This window comes from Leptonotus elevatus, chromosome 14, assembly GCF_054856555.1.
Source record: "Leptonotus elevatus isolate MCC_2025b chromosome 14, RoL_Lele_1.0, whole genome shotgun sequence".
NCBI lineage: Eukaryota > Metazoa > Chordata > Actinopteri > Syngnathiformes > Syngnathidae > Leptonotus > Leptonotus elevatus.
This window is the reverse complement of record NC_141252.1, coordinates 18537368-18552367: the sequence shown is the minus strand read 5'-3', so window position 1 is coordinate 18552367 and position 15000 is coordinate 18537368. Positions and strand designations below refer to the sequence as shown.

The 15000-nt window shown below is 36.2% G+C and overlaps 2 protein-coding genes across 2 annotated transcripts in view; one reads left to right on the top strand and one right to left on the bottom strand.

The window, feature by feature from the left end:
• The window catches only part of metap1 (methionyl aminopeptidase 1), a 41667-nt gene that overhangs the window by 9590 nt on the left and 17077 nt on the right, over nt 1-15000 (top strand). Inside the window, exons 3-6 of the mRNA XM_086094137.1 lie at nt 1253-1362; nt 5743-5803; nt 8518-8609; nt 8694-8777. Coding sequence (XP_085950263.1) covers nt 1253-1362; nt 5743-5803; nt 8518-8609; nt 8694-8777 — 347 coding nt within the window. The remainder of the gene's footprint in view (nt 1-1252; nt 1363-5742; nt 5804-8517; nt 8610-8693; nt 8778-15000) is intronic.
• LOC147163225 (uncharacterized) overlaps nt 8796-15000 on the bottom strand; it is a 14319-nt gene continuing 8114 nt past the window's right edge. Inside the window, exons 5-6 of the mRNA XM_086094140.1 lie at nt 10943-11008; nt 8796-9645 (exon numbers count right to left, since the gene is read on the bottom strand). Of these exons, the coding sequence (XP_085950266.1) occupies nt 9481-9645; nt 10943-11008 (231 nt within the window). The 3' untranslated portion in view covers nt 8796-9480. The remainder of the gene's footprint in view (nt 9646-10942; nt 11009-15000) is intronic.

The window sequence follows — 15000 nt, the reverse complement described above, 5'->3', positions numbered from 1 at the left end:
ATTAAAGCACAGCATCTTACAGTGGGATTGTTGAACTTGAACTTTTTCAACTCTGGGTCAAATTCATCTTTGCAGCAGTCAGCGGGGGATTGTTGTTCCTCAGACGAGTCCATAGATGTGAAGTATTTCTCTCTGTCTGTCTCTCTCTTTCTCTCTCTCTCTCTGTCATTCCCCATGCAGTCGCTGGAAACATTTTTTAAAAACATTTATTAAGTTGAAAACACAACTTACACAAAAAATAAAAGTTGGAAACACAACTATATATGTGCAATCAAAAAATATATATTTAACATCATAATAGGTCATTTTGTGCTGCAGTTGTATTTATTTATTTATTTATTTATATGACTATATCAAAGGTTACATTGTTGCTATGTTTAGACACCATAGGATACCGTAATACCGCCCAACCTTAGTTCAGAACGTTGATTTTGCGAGGACGCTGGAGTGTGTGTACAGTACCGCGTTGCCATGCTTTTTTGTTGTTGTTAGTATCCTGTATTAAACTATAAATTTACACCACCCTCACCTACAGTAATTTCTGGATTACAAGCCGCTACTTTTTTCACTTGCATTCGACCTTGCGGCTAATACAAAGGTGCGTCTTATCCATCAGATGATCACAAGGGCACTATAAAGGAAGCGCAAGAGCGTCAGGCAGAGCAAAACGAACCATGTGAGCCCAAATACAGTAGGAGAGACAGAACGAGAGCAAGACAATTTGCACCCTCATTATGGAAAAGAAAGTATGGGGAACCCGGTCCGCTAACATTAAAATACCTGCGGCTTACAGTCTGGTGCGGTTTATATGTGTAACAAACTCAAGTATCCATCCATCCATTTTCTGTACTGCTTATATGACGAGGATTGCGAGTGTCCACCATGCATGCATGGTTTAAACACGCTGGGTTAAACCCACCAACCTCAGAACTATGAGACGGATGTGCCTAACCACTTGTTCTCTGTGCTGCCCAATCCTAAAATATGTTATTAATGATTAACTAAATTGGCCAATGGAAAACTGCGAACATAAAACAGTGCATTGTGCTGACATATTTTCCCCAGAAGTATCAAACAACTTTTAAATGCAGCATCAGCATACTGCAGTGTCTCATACCACAAGCTATCCTTAGCATGGCTTAAGAGTGTGTTACATTAGTCTTGTGTTTTAGACAAATGTTGCAAGAAGGTCTTTGACACTTAAAATTACACTGCTGCCAGGTTCCTTACAAATCATGTGTTGTTTCATCAGAGGAGGACAAGAACCAGAATGAATGTAAGAACTGTGTGGAGAACGACATTAACACAGACCCATGGCCTGGCTACCGCTACACGGGGAAACTTCACCCTTATTACCCACTGGTGAGTTGTCTCATATGATGAACATAATTTTTATTGGTATATGGGGAATTAAAGGAATGGTGGAAAGAGTACAGCTGTGTAGGATGAATGTCATTGGTTGTACGTTTCCAAGTTTCTCATCTTCCATAGTTAAAAATTTTGTTTGCACTGTTTTGCTACGAAGCACATGGACAAACTTGTTGGTATCCCTCTATGAATGAAATAAAAGAAAAGTAATAATTAGTTGTTCCAATCAGCGCTTTATGCTACAGAGTCTTATACTGATCATCCATGAGTGACATCGGCCGATACCGATTTCAATTTTATGGATTAGCTGCACATTTGTCTATTTTAGAGCTGCACACTAAAAAATATTTTAAATGGATACTTTACTCATTTAACCATTTTCAGCAGCAAAAAGTTAATATTTTGTCCAGAATTAATTTGGTATCTTCTAGGGGTGTGACTGGCCTTGTACCTTGCGATTCGATCTGTATCACGATTCATAGGTCACGATTTGATTTGATTAATCCCGATACAAATCTATAAATCAATTATTGCGATTTATTTTTATTTATTTTATTTTTTACCCAAATTTAGAAATTACTAATCAGTAAACTTGTACATGTACACTGTAAGATTTGTATGAAAATGTACTTCAGGCTTATAACTGTGAGCCACCGTATTTAACAAACAGGTTGCAATCTGTTTCATGTTTGAACAGCATTGAGATCAAATTTTAAGGCTTGATGTTCCATTGATATAATATTCTTCCATGCTTAAAGTGTAAACTCTAACCCTAATTAAGAATTTTTTTTCCATCAAAAATTAATCCTAAAAAAATCGATTTGGCTGCATATTGAATCTATATGAGATTTGTGTGCTGTATTATCACGAGCCCCTAGTAGCTTCATTATTTTTCATGTACAATTAATACCTTAAAATGTGGTACATACAATTTTTCCACTTTCTGTCAACTGAAAATGACATGACCTGTGCTGAGGAAGTAGGTAACGACCAATTATGCTCGACAGCAAGGGGAAAATTTTAGTTTCAAAGTGTTTAATTATACAAGAAAAAAATTAAGTTATCAAATTCATTCTGGACAAAATATTAACTTTTTACTGCTGAAAATCGCTCAATTAGTCAAGTATCCTTTTAATAATAAATTTATCTGTCAATTAGTTATTTTTTTAATGAATTGATAATAAAATTCAATCCAAATCTCCATCCTTCTATTATCCCAAAACAGGACATTATTTCAAATTGACAGTGAAGAAAATGCATGAAAATATATTATGATTCAGTTACACGTTTTGTCTGTAACGTGTACAGTAAAGATGAAGGGGATGCTAAACTGCACGCAGGCTCATCTCTAGTTTGCTGCAGGCTGCAAATATGAGCTGCGGGTGATATTATTTTGTGATTAACGATGAAAAGTATTGATCGACAAATGTCGATCAAATACTTTTCTAAGGAAACCAGCCATTCACGATCGGTGGCGGATGGTCAGAACACCACTCGACTAACAACAATTTGGGATGTTCTATACCTCTCTTTTTGTCAGGCCGATAACATTGTGTTCTCAACTCTTGAGTAGTAACCGAGATGAAGTCCCAATACCTCTAGTACATTTGATAAATAAAATATTCTAAAAAAATACAATGATAGATCATTTTTAAAGTGCCCATTTCATGCAAAATCAACTTATTGCGCTTTTAGCCATATTAAAATGCTGATTCTTCATTAAAAACGCCGCCCAAAAAAAGAAAAAGTAAGTTGTGTTTTCCTCCATTCACCTAGCTCTGAGCATTCCTGCTCTCTAAGCAGCAACCCCTCCCAACCCAATAACATGACTGGGTCCTTACTTAAGCCTGGTTCACATGGCAATATTTTAAAATTGTCGTCCGACTTCCAAACTCTGAGAGACACCACACGTGAAGAGAAAAAATCACGGGAGTAACAGTTTTGAACGTACCGTGTGTGGTGTGTAGCCACATTCCACTATCAACACACCACACACGAGCCGAGTTCATTCATGAATGTGACGGGAAGTCTCGCAAAACCTCTCAAGATTAAACGGGACTTCCCTAAACTAACCCTAACCAGTCGTGATACTTCCTGGTTTTCAGCCAAGAACGCGGCATAAAAAGAAAAGGCGTTGTTTAAAGGAGTGTAAATGGACGGCGAGGCAACGCTTGCCCTCGGTGCAGGTAGCGCGGGTTTGCGTCCCACCCGGAGACCATGTTTATTTGTGTAGTGTGTGCGTGTATAATTTTTTTTAATTAAATTTTAAAAAGGAGTGTAATAGCGCAAGCACGGACTTTCTGCTGCGTGATGACTGTTTTGATTTTGGATTCCCCACCAACTTCCTCGCCGGCTCGCTTTCTGATTGGCTGCACGTCGCTGTCAACCGGCTGAGCGGTGGTTTTTCCTTGGGGCACACCGCACATGGAGCGAAGTCAGGCCAAAACAATCCAACATGTTGAATATCCCAGATTTCAAGTCTGAGGTCCTTCCGAGCGCCGTGTGTGGTGTCAACACACACGGCAGGATTATCTGTTAAGATTATCGTTTGCGTGTGGGCGCGTTTTTGCGATTGTCGGGAGGGGAAATTCGGGGCTAAAATCGGGCCAATTCTCCTGCCGTGTGAACCAGGCTTTAGGCAACTTCCTTTCCTTTGACGGTTTGACGGACTCCAAAAAGTCAAAAATAGTGAGATGTCTTGCAGAGGGATGTAGCACTCTTAAAATTGCCAAGCTTTTGAGGCGTGATCATCGAACAATCAAGCATTTCATTGAAAATAGTCAACAGGGTCGCAAGAAGTGTGCTGAAAAAACAAGGCGCAAAATAACTGCCCATGAACTAAGGAAAATCAAGCATGAAGCTGCCAAGATGCCACTTGCCACCAGTTTTGCCATATTTCAGAGCTGCAACATCACTGGAGTGCCAAAAAGCACAAGGTATGCAATACTCAGCTCAGGGACATGGCCAAGGTAAGGAAGGCTGAAAAACAACCACCACTGAACAAGACACACATGATAAAACGTCAAGACTGGGCCAAGAAATATCATACGCCTGATTTTTTTAAGGTTTTATGGACTGACGAAACGAGAGTGAGTCTTGATGGGCCAGATGGATGGGCCTGTGGCTAGATCAGTAAATGGCAGAGAGCTCCACTCCAGCAAGGTGGAGGTGGGGTACTGGTATGGGCTGGCATCATCAAAGATGAGCTTATGGGACCCTTTCGGGTTGATGATGGAGTCAAGCTCTACTCCCAGTCCTACTGCCAGTTTCCGGAATACACCTTCTTCAAGCAGTGCTAAAGGAAGAAGTCAGCATCGTTCAAGAAAAACATTTCCATGCAGGACAATGCTCCATCACACGCAAGTACTCCGCTGCGTGGCTGGCCCGAAAAGGTCTAAAAGAAGAAAAATAAATTACATGGCCTCTTTGTTCACCTGATCTGAACCCCATAGAGAATATGTGGTCCCTCATCAAATGTGAGATCCACAGGGAGAGAAAAAAGTACACCTCTGAACAGCGTCTGGGGAACTGTGGTTGTTGCTGCACGCAATGTTGATCGTGAACAGATCAAGAAACTGACAGATTCTATGGATGGCAGGCTTTTAAGTGTCCTCGCAAAGAAAGGTGGCTATATTGATAATTGATTTTTTTTTTTCTGTTTTTGAATGCCAGAATTGTTTTATTGTGAATTTTGAGTTGTTATATTGGTTTCCCTGGTGAAAATAAATAAGTGAAATGGGTATATATTTGTTTTTTGTTAAGTTGCCTAATAATTATGCACACTTTTCAGCTTTGATATTTATGAGTCGTTTGTGTTCATTGACAACATAGTTGTTGTTCAATAATAAAATTAATCTTAAAAAATACAACTTGACTAATAATTCTGCACACCCTGTAATAGGAAAGCTGGTGCCTGTGTGATTTGATTTTGGCAGACTTCTTATATGGAAAGAGCATTGATTCATGCGGTGTCGCTATCAGTAGTGTCCCCAGTTCTGGGAAACGAGACATATCATGTACCGTGATGTGGTAAAAAAAAAAAAAAGAAATTTATATGCCAGACTTTTCTGTTGAAATGGTGTGAAATATTGTCAAACCGTGGCCGTCCAAACCAGTGGGAAACGACACCAGGCCACTTCGTTTGGTTGTTTCACGCAGCAAACACGGACAAGCTGGCACTGTGTGAACAAAGTGCTGTGTTGTGCATTCAGTGTGCTGGGGAAAAATAGGGGAGCCCAACGGAATATGAGAGACTGAAGTGGAGGAAAAAGAATGTGTTTTGTAATGTGCATATAAAAAATGAGAAAATAGAGAATATTCTACTCAAGATTATTTGCCCCAACATGTGTTCTGCTTGACCCCCTTTCCCTTTAGACACCTTTGCGGCCTGTACCCAGTGAAATCCAAAGACCTGACTATGCTGACCATCCTCGAGGTAACAAAGCTTCTACGACACGATATTGGAAAAACATGCAATCTGAGATATAGTTGTTGAATGTTGTTATATCGATATTATTGTGATATTTAACATGTAGCTAAAAAAAAAAAAAAGTTATCTCAAAGAATTAAAAATTTTTTATTGTGGCAAAATAAGCAAGCTCAATATTAGTTGTAATAATTACCCAAGATAATGTTCAACTATTGGATGGTGATGCACATTTAAATTGGTGTCTGACTGGTCAAATTCAGATAAAAGCATAGAATTTCATATGAAACTTATTGCATGTCTGCGAAATGCAAATTGCATGGGCTAATATTGCGATATCAATATTTTTTCGATATATTGCCCAGCCCTAATCCCCATAATTTTCCTGTGATCACTTTGTTAGCTGCTAATTTAACGTAATCTACAAATCCGTCATTTAGTTTGAGTAAATATATAACAATAACACTTTGCAACAATTCTAACATTCACTGCAATTTTTATTATTCTGTAATAATAAGCCCCCTCCAATAGTTGTAACGTGTCATAAAATTCTCTTGGCAATTCATTCAATGTTACCATGGCAACTCTACATTCCTGTCATCTGCCTGCATAGATCCTTACTCAGGTAGCCATGGTTACGATGTCTCTTCATTCTCCTGTGATGCTTTTTCAGGGAACACCACACAACAATGTTTCTTACAATAGCGTGGATGTTGAACTGGTGCAAAATCATTTATACACTATTCTTAAATTTATGTTTCCACTTTTACCCATATTCTAAAGTGGTCCTTATAAAATTATTAATGATATTCATCTTTTTCTAAGCTGCTCTATTGAAAGCGTAAGTCATTTTCCATTATTGTACTATACTCACGCTATCGACACTTGGGGTTAAAAGAGGGCTGGACTGTGCAGAAGTCAAAAATCACTGTTGCCAGGCAACGGTTGATGTTCATACAGCAATCATCTTGTTGATTTCATAAATTATGGATCAGTAAATGCCTGATGACTCTAATGCTTTGACCAAACAAGACACATTAGTTCCCTCATTTCTGTTATGTTTTTGTTCAATCATTAAACATTGGAATGTCAAAAAAATTTGCAATACATACAAAAGTTGACTGGCTGCACTCTAACAATCTTCAGTAGTTGTACGATCTTGCTTTGTTCATCCCGAGTCACCAGCATTAGTGCCGTCCTTTCTTGTAGTGTAGTCTCTGAAGTGCAGTGTTGCTTTAAGCTTTTAGGGTGCTTTTGCATTATATTTATTTTGTGTTTGCAAGACCAGCTAGTAATAGAAAAGAGAGGAATATTAAAGTAATGACAAAAATATATCATTAGTGCGAAATGTGAATTTAACCCTCCAAGATGATGCTATAATAACGCCTGATGGGACAAGCCGGAAGTCACAACAGCAACATTGCGTTCATAAAACTGGTACTGTTTATTTTGGTGCTGAAAATTAAACTCCTTTCAATTAGCATGTACTGGATGTAAATCCAAAGTCTTACGCACGCAACTAGTGTTAATTTCGTCAACGAAAACACACACAACTAGTTTAAATTTCGTCAACGAAAACAAAACAAAAATAATTTCGTCAACACGCACTTTTCACCAAGACTAGACTAGATTTAAACCCTCATTAATAAATAATAACTGGGATTAAATTATTCATTTTCGTTGATTAATAAAGACATGAAAATGTACTTTACTTAATCAAAACTGGACTAAAATCTAATATTTTAGTTCATGAACAAAAACAAGATGAAAATTATGTGATTTTGTAAAATCTTGTCTGCTAATCTGACACTGTGACAGTCATGTGACACAATGCAATTTTAGATCAGTTATCAGTCAATTTTGTGTCATGTGGAAGAAGATGCATTTATATGCCGTCATCTCGTGGCACAGTCGCCTCTCACTATTCGCAAAAGAAGAAAGGCTGAAAACGGGCATAAATCGCATGTCTGTTTTGCGCATTTTCACAAAATTATCTTAAATTAATTTGCATTTGGATGGAAACCGGATTATATTAGCCACTTGTCGATATACTGTAATTATGTGTGAAGTTGTATTTCATCAAAAAGATAAGAGAACATTTTGCATGGAATAGTTTTAGATCCAAAATGTTCAAAATAATCTGCTAAAATACAGGGGTTAAATGATTGTCCTCACTAAAACTAGACTAAAATGTTGACAGTTTATTTTATTTTTTTAAACTAGACTAGTTAAATTGTTTTCTTGGACTAAAATGCTAGATATATAGTCGACTAAAAATGTAATAAATAAAAACAGGATGAGGTTGACTAACAAACTAAAAATGGTGGCTAAAATTAACACTACACACAATACCCCATAACGGAGATTTTTGTGTGTGTGTGTGTTTTATTAAAAAAAGAAAACACCCTCAAATTACATGTACATAGATATCCACAGCCTTTGCGCAATACTTTGTTGATGCACCTTTGGTAGTAATTGCAGCCTTGCGTCTTTTAGAAAATAAAGTAGAAGTTTGATCATATTCAAGTCTGGGATCTGGCTGGGACACAAGTATATTATTTTTTTGTCCCCCGTTGCCCCTTTTTTTTACTAAGTAGAACAGTTTTTATTTGATTTATATAACTATAACTATGATTGACAGATAAGGTACTATTGTAAATTATTTTAATCAGCTTATCAGTCCTTATCAAACGTGTGAATGATGCCACTTCTCTTTCCACTAGGGATGTCTGAATCTGAGCAGTTTCTGAAGGGAACATCACAGATCAAGATCCTCCCTCCTGAGGACGTCGAAGGCATGAGAGTGGTGTGCAAGGTAACATGAAATGTTTCTTTGTTAACAGCCTTTGTTGTCATAATTCCCCTTTCATTTATTATGCATTGGGACTGTCAATTGCAGCTGGCAAGAGAAGTCCTGGATATTGCAGCTGTAATGGTGAAAGCCGGTGTTACAACAGAAGAAATTGATCATGCAGTGCATCTGGTACACACACACACACACACACACACACACACACACACACACACACATACTTGCCTCTGTGTATTATGAGGACATTTTTTCCAAACCGGTTTAATTGTGTATTACAGGGACACCCCTTTCTGCTAATGCCAGAGAGATGGGACTTGCACCCAAAATTTTTTTTTGGGGTTGTCCAGGAAAATTTCACTTCAAAACTTGAAAAAACTCAACACACGAAAAAAAGAAAAACCTGAAAAAATCCGTAATTGTGAGGACATAGATAATGACCTAAATAAGCCACGCCCATTGCAAAAATGGTAATTATGAGGACCAACTCACATTACAAGGACAAAGTTTACACAACACACAGCAACCATGTCACTGAAGTGATTTGAAAGTTCTGGCATTCTGACTTTACACAAACTAAAATGGCATTGATGTGTAATGACTTACCTGATATAAGGACACATTGTTGTACATAACAATACTGTGAAATGCAAAGTCATACCTGATCTGCCCTAAAATTGTAAGTTTTAACATGGTGCTCATGTTACAACTTACAATTTTAGGACAGACTGAAACTGGTATGTTAATAAAACTGCTTCTTATGTGAACAGGTTATCTAGGTCAAACACAGCTTTGTAATGGATAAGCTCGACATGAAACCAGATGCAAAAGAGTCAGTGAACATTGAACATTTTATTCTTTAAAACATGACTACCTCTCATCTTAAAGGATGAGCAGTTTTCTCATAGCTCATTCCTGAAATACCTTCGGATTTCTGAATTTCTGAAACAGGTTCAATGTAGGAAGTGTCCGAAGTACTGTGAGAATCTGGAACATATTCCTCTGCTAACGAATCCTCACTTGAACTGGATACATCAGCAACCTAATTTTTTAAACGAAAACAATTATTACATACATACATACATACACATATTGTCGCTGTTCTGTGAAAAACACTTCCACCATAGGAGCTACCGGAGAGCAGCCCGCGACCTAAAAATGGAAACGTGTTTTTCACAGGACAGCAATGATATCCATATATACAGTAGATGCACACATACTTATGCATATATACAGTGGCTCTAAAATTAACCTGCCAGATGCGGGTTAAAATTCATTTTGGCGGGTGGTCATAAATATTTACTAGCTTTACTTCGCTGTTACTTAGTGATGTTACACTCGAAGTAGAAGCTTGAGAAAAGTGTCGAGCGCTCGCGGCAGAAGTAGCTCCCGCCATTGATGGGCTAATGTGCTAAAGTTAATTTACCAAAGGTCTTCATCATCAAGCAGTTTTGCATTTTTTTTAAACGGGATATGTGCCAGATGCTGGAGCAAACTAGAAAAGCATTTAGAACCTAAAGTTTGTGCACATACTAAAGATTATTATAAATCTAGTCACATTTATTCGAAAGATGAGATGAAGCATTTAACAAGAGGGATAGTTAATATGCTTAATCTATGGCATTGCCCCTAAAACAGATATTGTGTGATACAGTCCTTCAGTTACAGTAGACTTTTCTATTTTACCGAGTCAGACAGTCGTTAAGATTGAGACAATTGCTCAACATTTAGCTGCTTGCAACTAAAGATAAAGGTATAAACATGGGTCATAATTTATCCTCTTGACTAAATTATATTCATTCAATGAAAATGCCTGCACTATTAATTCTGGTTGCGTGAAACAAAGATCCATTGCAGATACAAATAACACAGAAGATAAAATACCCATCATGCCAGTCCATTCTAGTGCAGCGAAAGGTCCAAAACATAAAGCACATTTATCCAAGCTTGATACAAGTAAATTAACTACCTGATGTTTACACTTGTGTTTAAAAAAATAAAATAAAATTGATAGCGAGTTCATCTCTAAAATCCACCATAAATAAATTAATGGGAACAAAAGATCACTACAGTGTATAATCCAAATCACCAAACTGCCAACAAATCTTCAATTTGAGATATTTTTAATGTTGACTTGTAGGAATTTTAGTCCCATACAAGCTTATTGTTGGATACAATATTTTGAACGTCTTGGCAATACACATTGCATAAAAAATTGTTGTGATTATATTTGTTAGTTATATAGTTCAGCCCTAGCATCTACTCTACACTCTTCACTCCTAACGTCTTGCTTCTGAAAACTGATTTCAACATCAATATTCAAAAAGAAATCTCGTCACCTGGTCAACTTGGTCTGTGACAGCTACGTCTTCAGCTATGTCTTCAGGTTGTGCTTCAGTTGAAACCTGGTACACATGAAGAGAAAAATACATATAAAATTCAATTCTTAGTAACACGACTGTACCTGTGCATTTACACAGTTACAGTACATACAGAAGAATTAATAGGTTAAAGTATTGTAAATGCAAACTCATTTTATTTGCCATTACAAAAATAAATAAATAAATCCTTCTGCACTACAGGTTTGTGTAAATTGGTGACGTCTATTTTTCACAATGAAACAAAAACAAGAAAATACACAGTCCTCAGAGAATCCATACCTGACCAGAGTATGAATTGTATAATAACTCCAAGCCCTCAAAACTTATTTTACAGTCACGGTGTATGAATACACTGTCCTCAGTGTCAGTTATTCACAACTATAACATTGTGAGGACTAAGTATCTGTGAGGGCTGCACAGTATTGACAAAACATGCGACATGGGTGTTTTATACAGTAATGGAGATTATTTCGACATTGAACATGGACCTAAAAAAAAAGGATCTATCTATAGCTATATATTTTTATAATCCAATGAAAAAAAATACACGATAATCCGGAAAAATAAACATGCTCATTGTGATCTAATCTTATCCAATTAAGTTATTTTTTGTTAGTAATGCCCCTCGATACGTTTCTCGTATGGCGATGCACAATTAAGGTAGTCTCTGATTGGTCAAAGTCAGACTAAAGTATACAATCCAATATTCATTTGTTGCTTGTCTTTGCAATACACATATTGCATGAGCCATTCGTGCGACAAGATATTTTTTTATATATTGTGCCAACGTCTTGCTTCTGAAAAATGTATTTCAACGTCAACATTCAAAAAGAAATCTCGTCACCTGGTCAACTTGGTCTGTGACAGCTACGTCTTCAGTTATGTCTTCAGGTTGTGCTTCAGTTGAAACCTGGTACACATGAAGAGAAAAATACATATAAAATTCAATTCTTAGTAACACACAAGTCTGTACCTGTGCATTTACACAGTTACAGTACATACAGAACAATGAATAGGTTAAAGTATTGTGAATGCAAACACATTTTATTTGCCATTTCAAAAATAAATAATCCGTCAGCACTAATGGTTAGTGTAAATTGGTGATGTCTATTTTTCACAATGAAACAATTAATAGAAAATACACAGTCCTCAGAGTGTCCATACCTGACCAGAGTATGAATTATGAGGACTGTATGTGTAACTCCAAGCCCTGAAAACTTATTTTACATTCGCAGTGTGTAAATACACTGTCCTCAGAGTGTCAGTTATTCACAACTACGACATTGTGAGGACTATGCACCTGCGAGGGCTGCACAGTATTGACAAAACATGCGACATGGGTGTTTTATACAGTGATGGAGATTATTTCGACATGGACCTAAAAAAAAAGATCTATCTATATCTATATATTTTTATAATCCAATGAAAAAAAAATACACGTTAATGCGGAAAAATAAGCATGCTCATTGTGATCTAATCTTATCCAATTAAGTTATTTTTTGTTAGTAATGCCCCTCGATACGGTTCTCGTATGGTGATGTGCAATTAAGGTAGTCTCTGATTGGTCAAAATCAGACTAAAGTATACAATCCAATATTCATTTGTTGCATGTCTTTGCAATTCACCTATTGCATGAGCCATTCGTGCGACAAGATCTTTTTTTTTTTATAAATTGTGCAACGTCTTGCTTCTGAAAAATGTATTTCAACATCAACATTCAAAAAGAAATCTTGTCACCTGGTCAACTTGGTCTGTGACAGCTATGTCTTTAGCTATGTCTTCAGGTTGTGTTTCAGTTGAAACCTGGTACACATGAAGAGAAAAATACATATAAAATTAAATTCTTAGTAACACGACTGTACCTGTGCATTTACACAGTTACAGTACATAAAGAACAATGAATAGGTTAAAATATTGTGAATGCAAACACATTTTATTTGCCATTTCAAAAATAAATAATCCGTCAGCACTAGTGGTTTGTGTAAATTGGTGACGTCTATTTTTCACAATGAAACAATCAATAGAAAATACACAGTCCTCAGAGTGTCCATACCAGAGTATGAATTATGAGGACTGTATGTGTAACTCCAAACCCCTGAAAACTTATTTTACATTCGCAGTGTGTAAATACACTGTCCTCAGAGTGTCAGTTATTCACAACTACGACATTGTGAGGACTATGCACCTGTGATGGCTGCACAGTATTGACAAAACATGCGACATGGGTGTTTTATACAGTGATGGAGATTAAACATTTAACACGGACCTAAAAAAAAGATCTATACATATACTGTATATATACACATACATACATATACATATATACATACATACATACTCTATATATACAGTATATATATATCTATATATATATATCTATATCTATATCTCTATCTATATATATATATATATATATATATACATATATATATATATATATATACACATACATACATACACACACACATGCATACAGATATAGATGTATAGATATATATACTGTATATAGAGAGAGAGAGACATAGAGAGACAGATATATAGATATAGAGATAAACATAGAGATAGAGCGATCTTTATAATCCAAAGAAAGAAATGCACGTTAATGCGGAAAAATAAGCATGCTCATTGTGATCTAGTCTTATCCAAATGTTATATTTTGTTAGTAATGCTCCTCAATACAATTCTCTTGTATGGCGATGCGCAATTAAGGTAGTCTCTGATTGGTCAAAATCAGACTAAAGTATACAATCCAATATTCATTTGTTGCATGTCTTTGCAATACACATATTGCATGAGCCATTCGTGCGACAAGATATTTTTTTTTATAAATTGTGCAACATCTTGCTTCTGAAAAATGGATTTCAACATCAACATTCAAAAAGAAATCTCGTCACCTGGTCAACTTGGTCTGTGACAGCTACGTCTTCAGCTATGTCTTCAGGTTGTGCTTCAGTTGAAACCTGGTACACATGAAGAGAAAAATACATATAAAATTCAATTCTTAGTAACACGACCACCTGTGCATTTACACAGTTACAGTACATAAAGAACAATGAATAGGTTAAAGTATTGTGAATGCAAACACATTTTATTTGCTATTTGAAAAATAAATAATCCGTCAGCACTAGTGGTTTGTGTAAATTGGTGACGTCTATTTTTCACAATGAAACAATCAATAGAAAATACACAGTCCTCAGAGTGTCCATACCAGAGTATGAATTATGAGGACTGTATGTGTAACTCCAAACCCCTGAAAACTTATTTTACATTCGCAGTGTGTAAATACACTGTCCTCAGAGTGTCAGTTATTCACAACTACGACATTGTGAGGACTATGCACCTGTGATGGCTGCACAGTATTGACAAAACATGCGACATGGGTGTTTTATACAGTGATGGAGATTAAACATTTAACACGGACCTAAAAAAAAGATCTATACATATACATATATACATACATACTCTATATATACACAGTATATATATATATATATATATATATATATATATATATATACACATACATACATACACACACACATGCATACAGATATAGATGTATAGATATATATACTGTATATAGAGAGAGAGAGACATAGAGAGACAGATATATAGATATAGATAGATAGATATAGAGATAAAGATAGAGAAATAGAGAAATCTTTATAATCCAAAGAAAGAAATACACGTTAATGCGGAAAAATAAGCATGCTCATTGTGATCTAGTCTTATCCAAATGTTATATTTTGTTAGTAATGCTCCTCAATACAATTCTCTTGTATGGCGATGCGCAATTAAGGTAGTCTCTGATTGGTCAAAATCAGACTAAAGTATACAATCCAATATTCATTTGTTGCATGTCTTTGCAATACACATATTGCATGAGCCATTCGTGCGACAAGATATTTTTTTTTATAAATTGTGCAACATCTTGCTTCTGAAAAATGGATTTCAACATCAACATTCAAAAAGAAATCTCGTCACCTGGTCAACTTGGTCTGTGACAGCTACGTCTT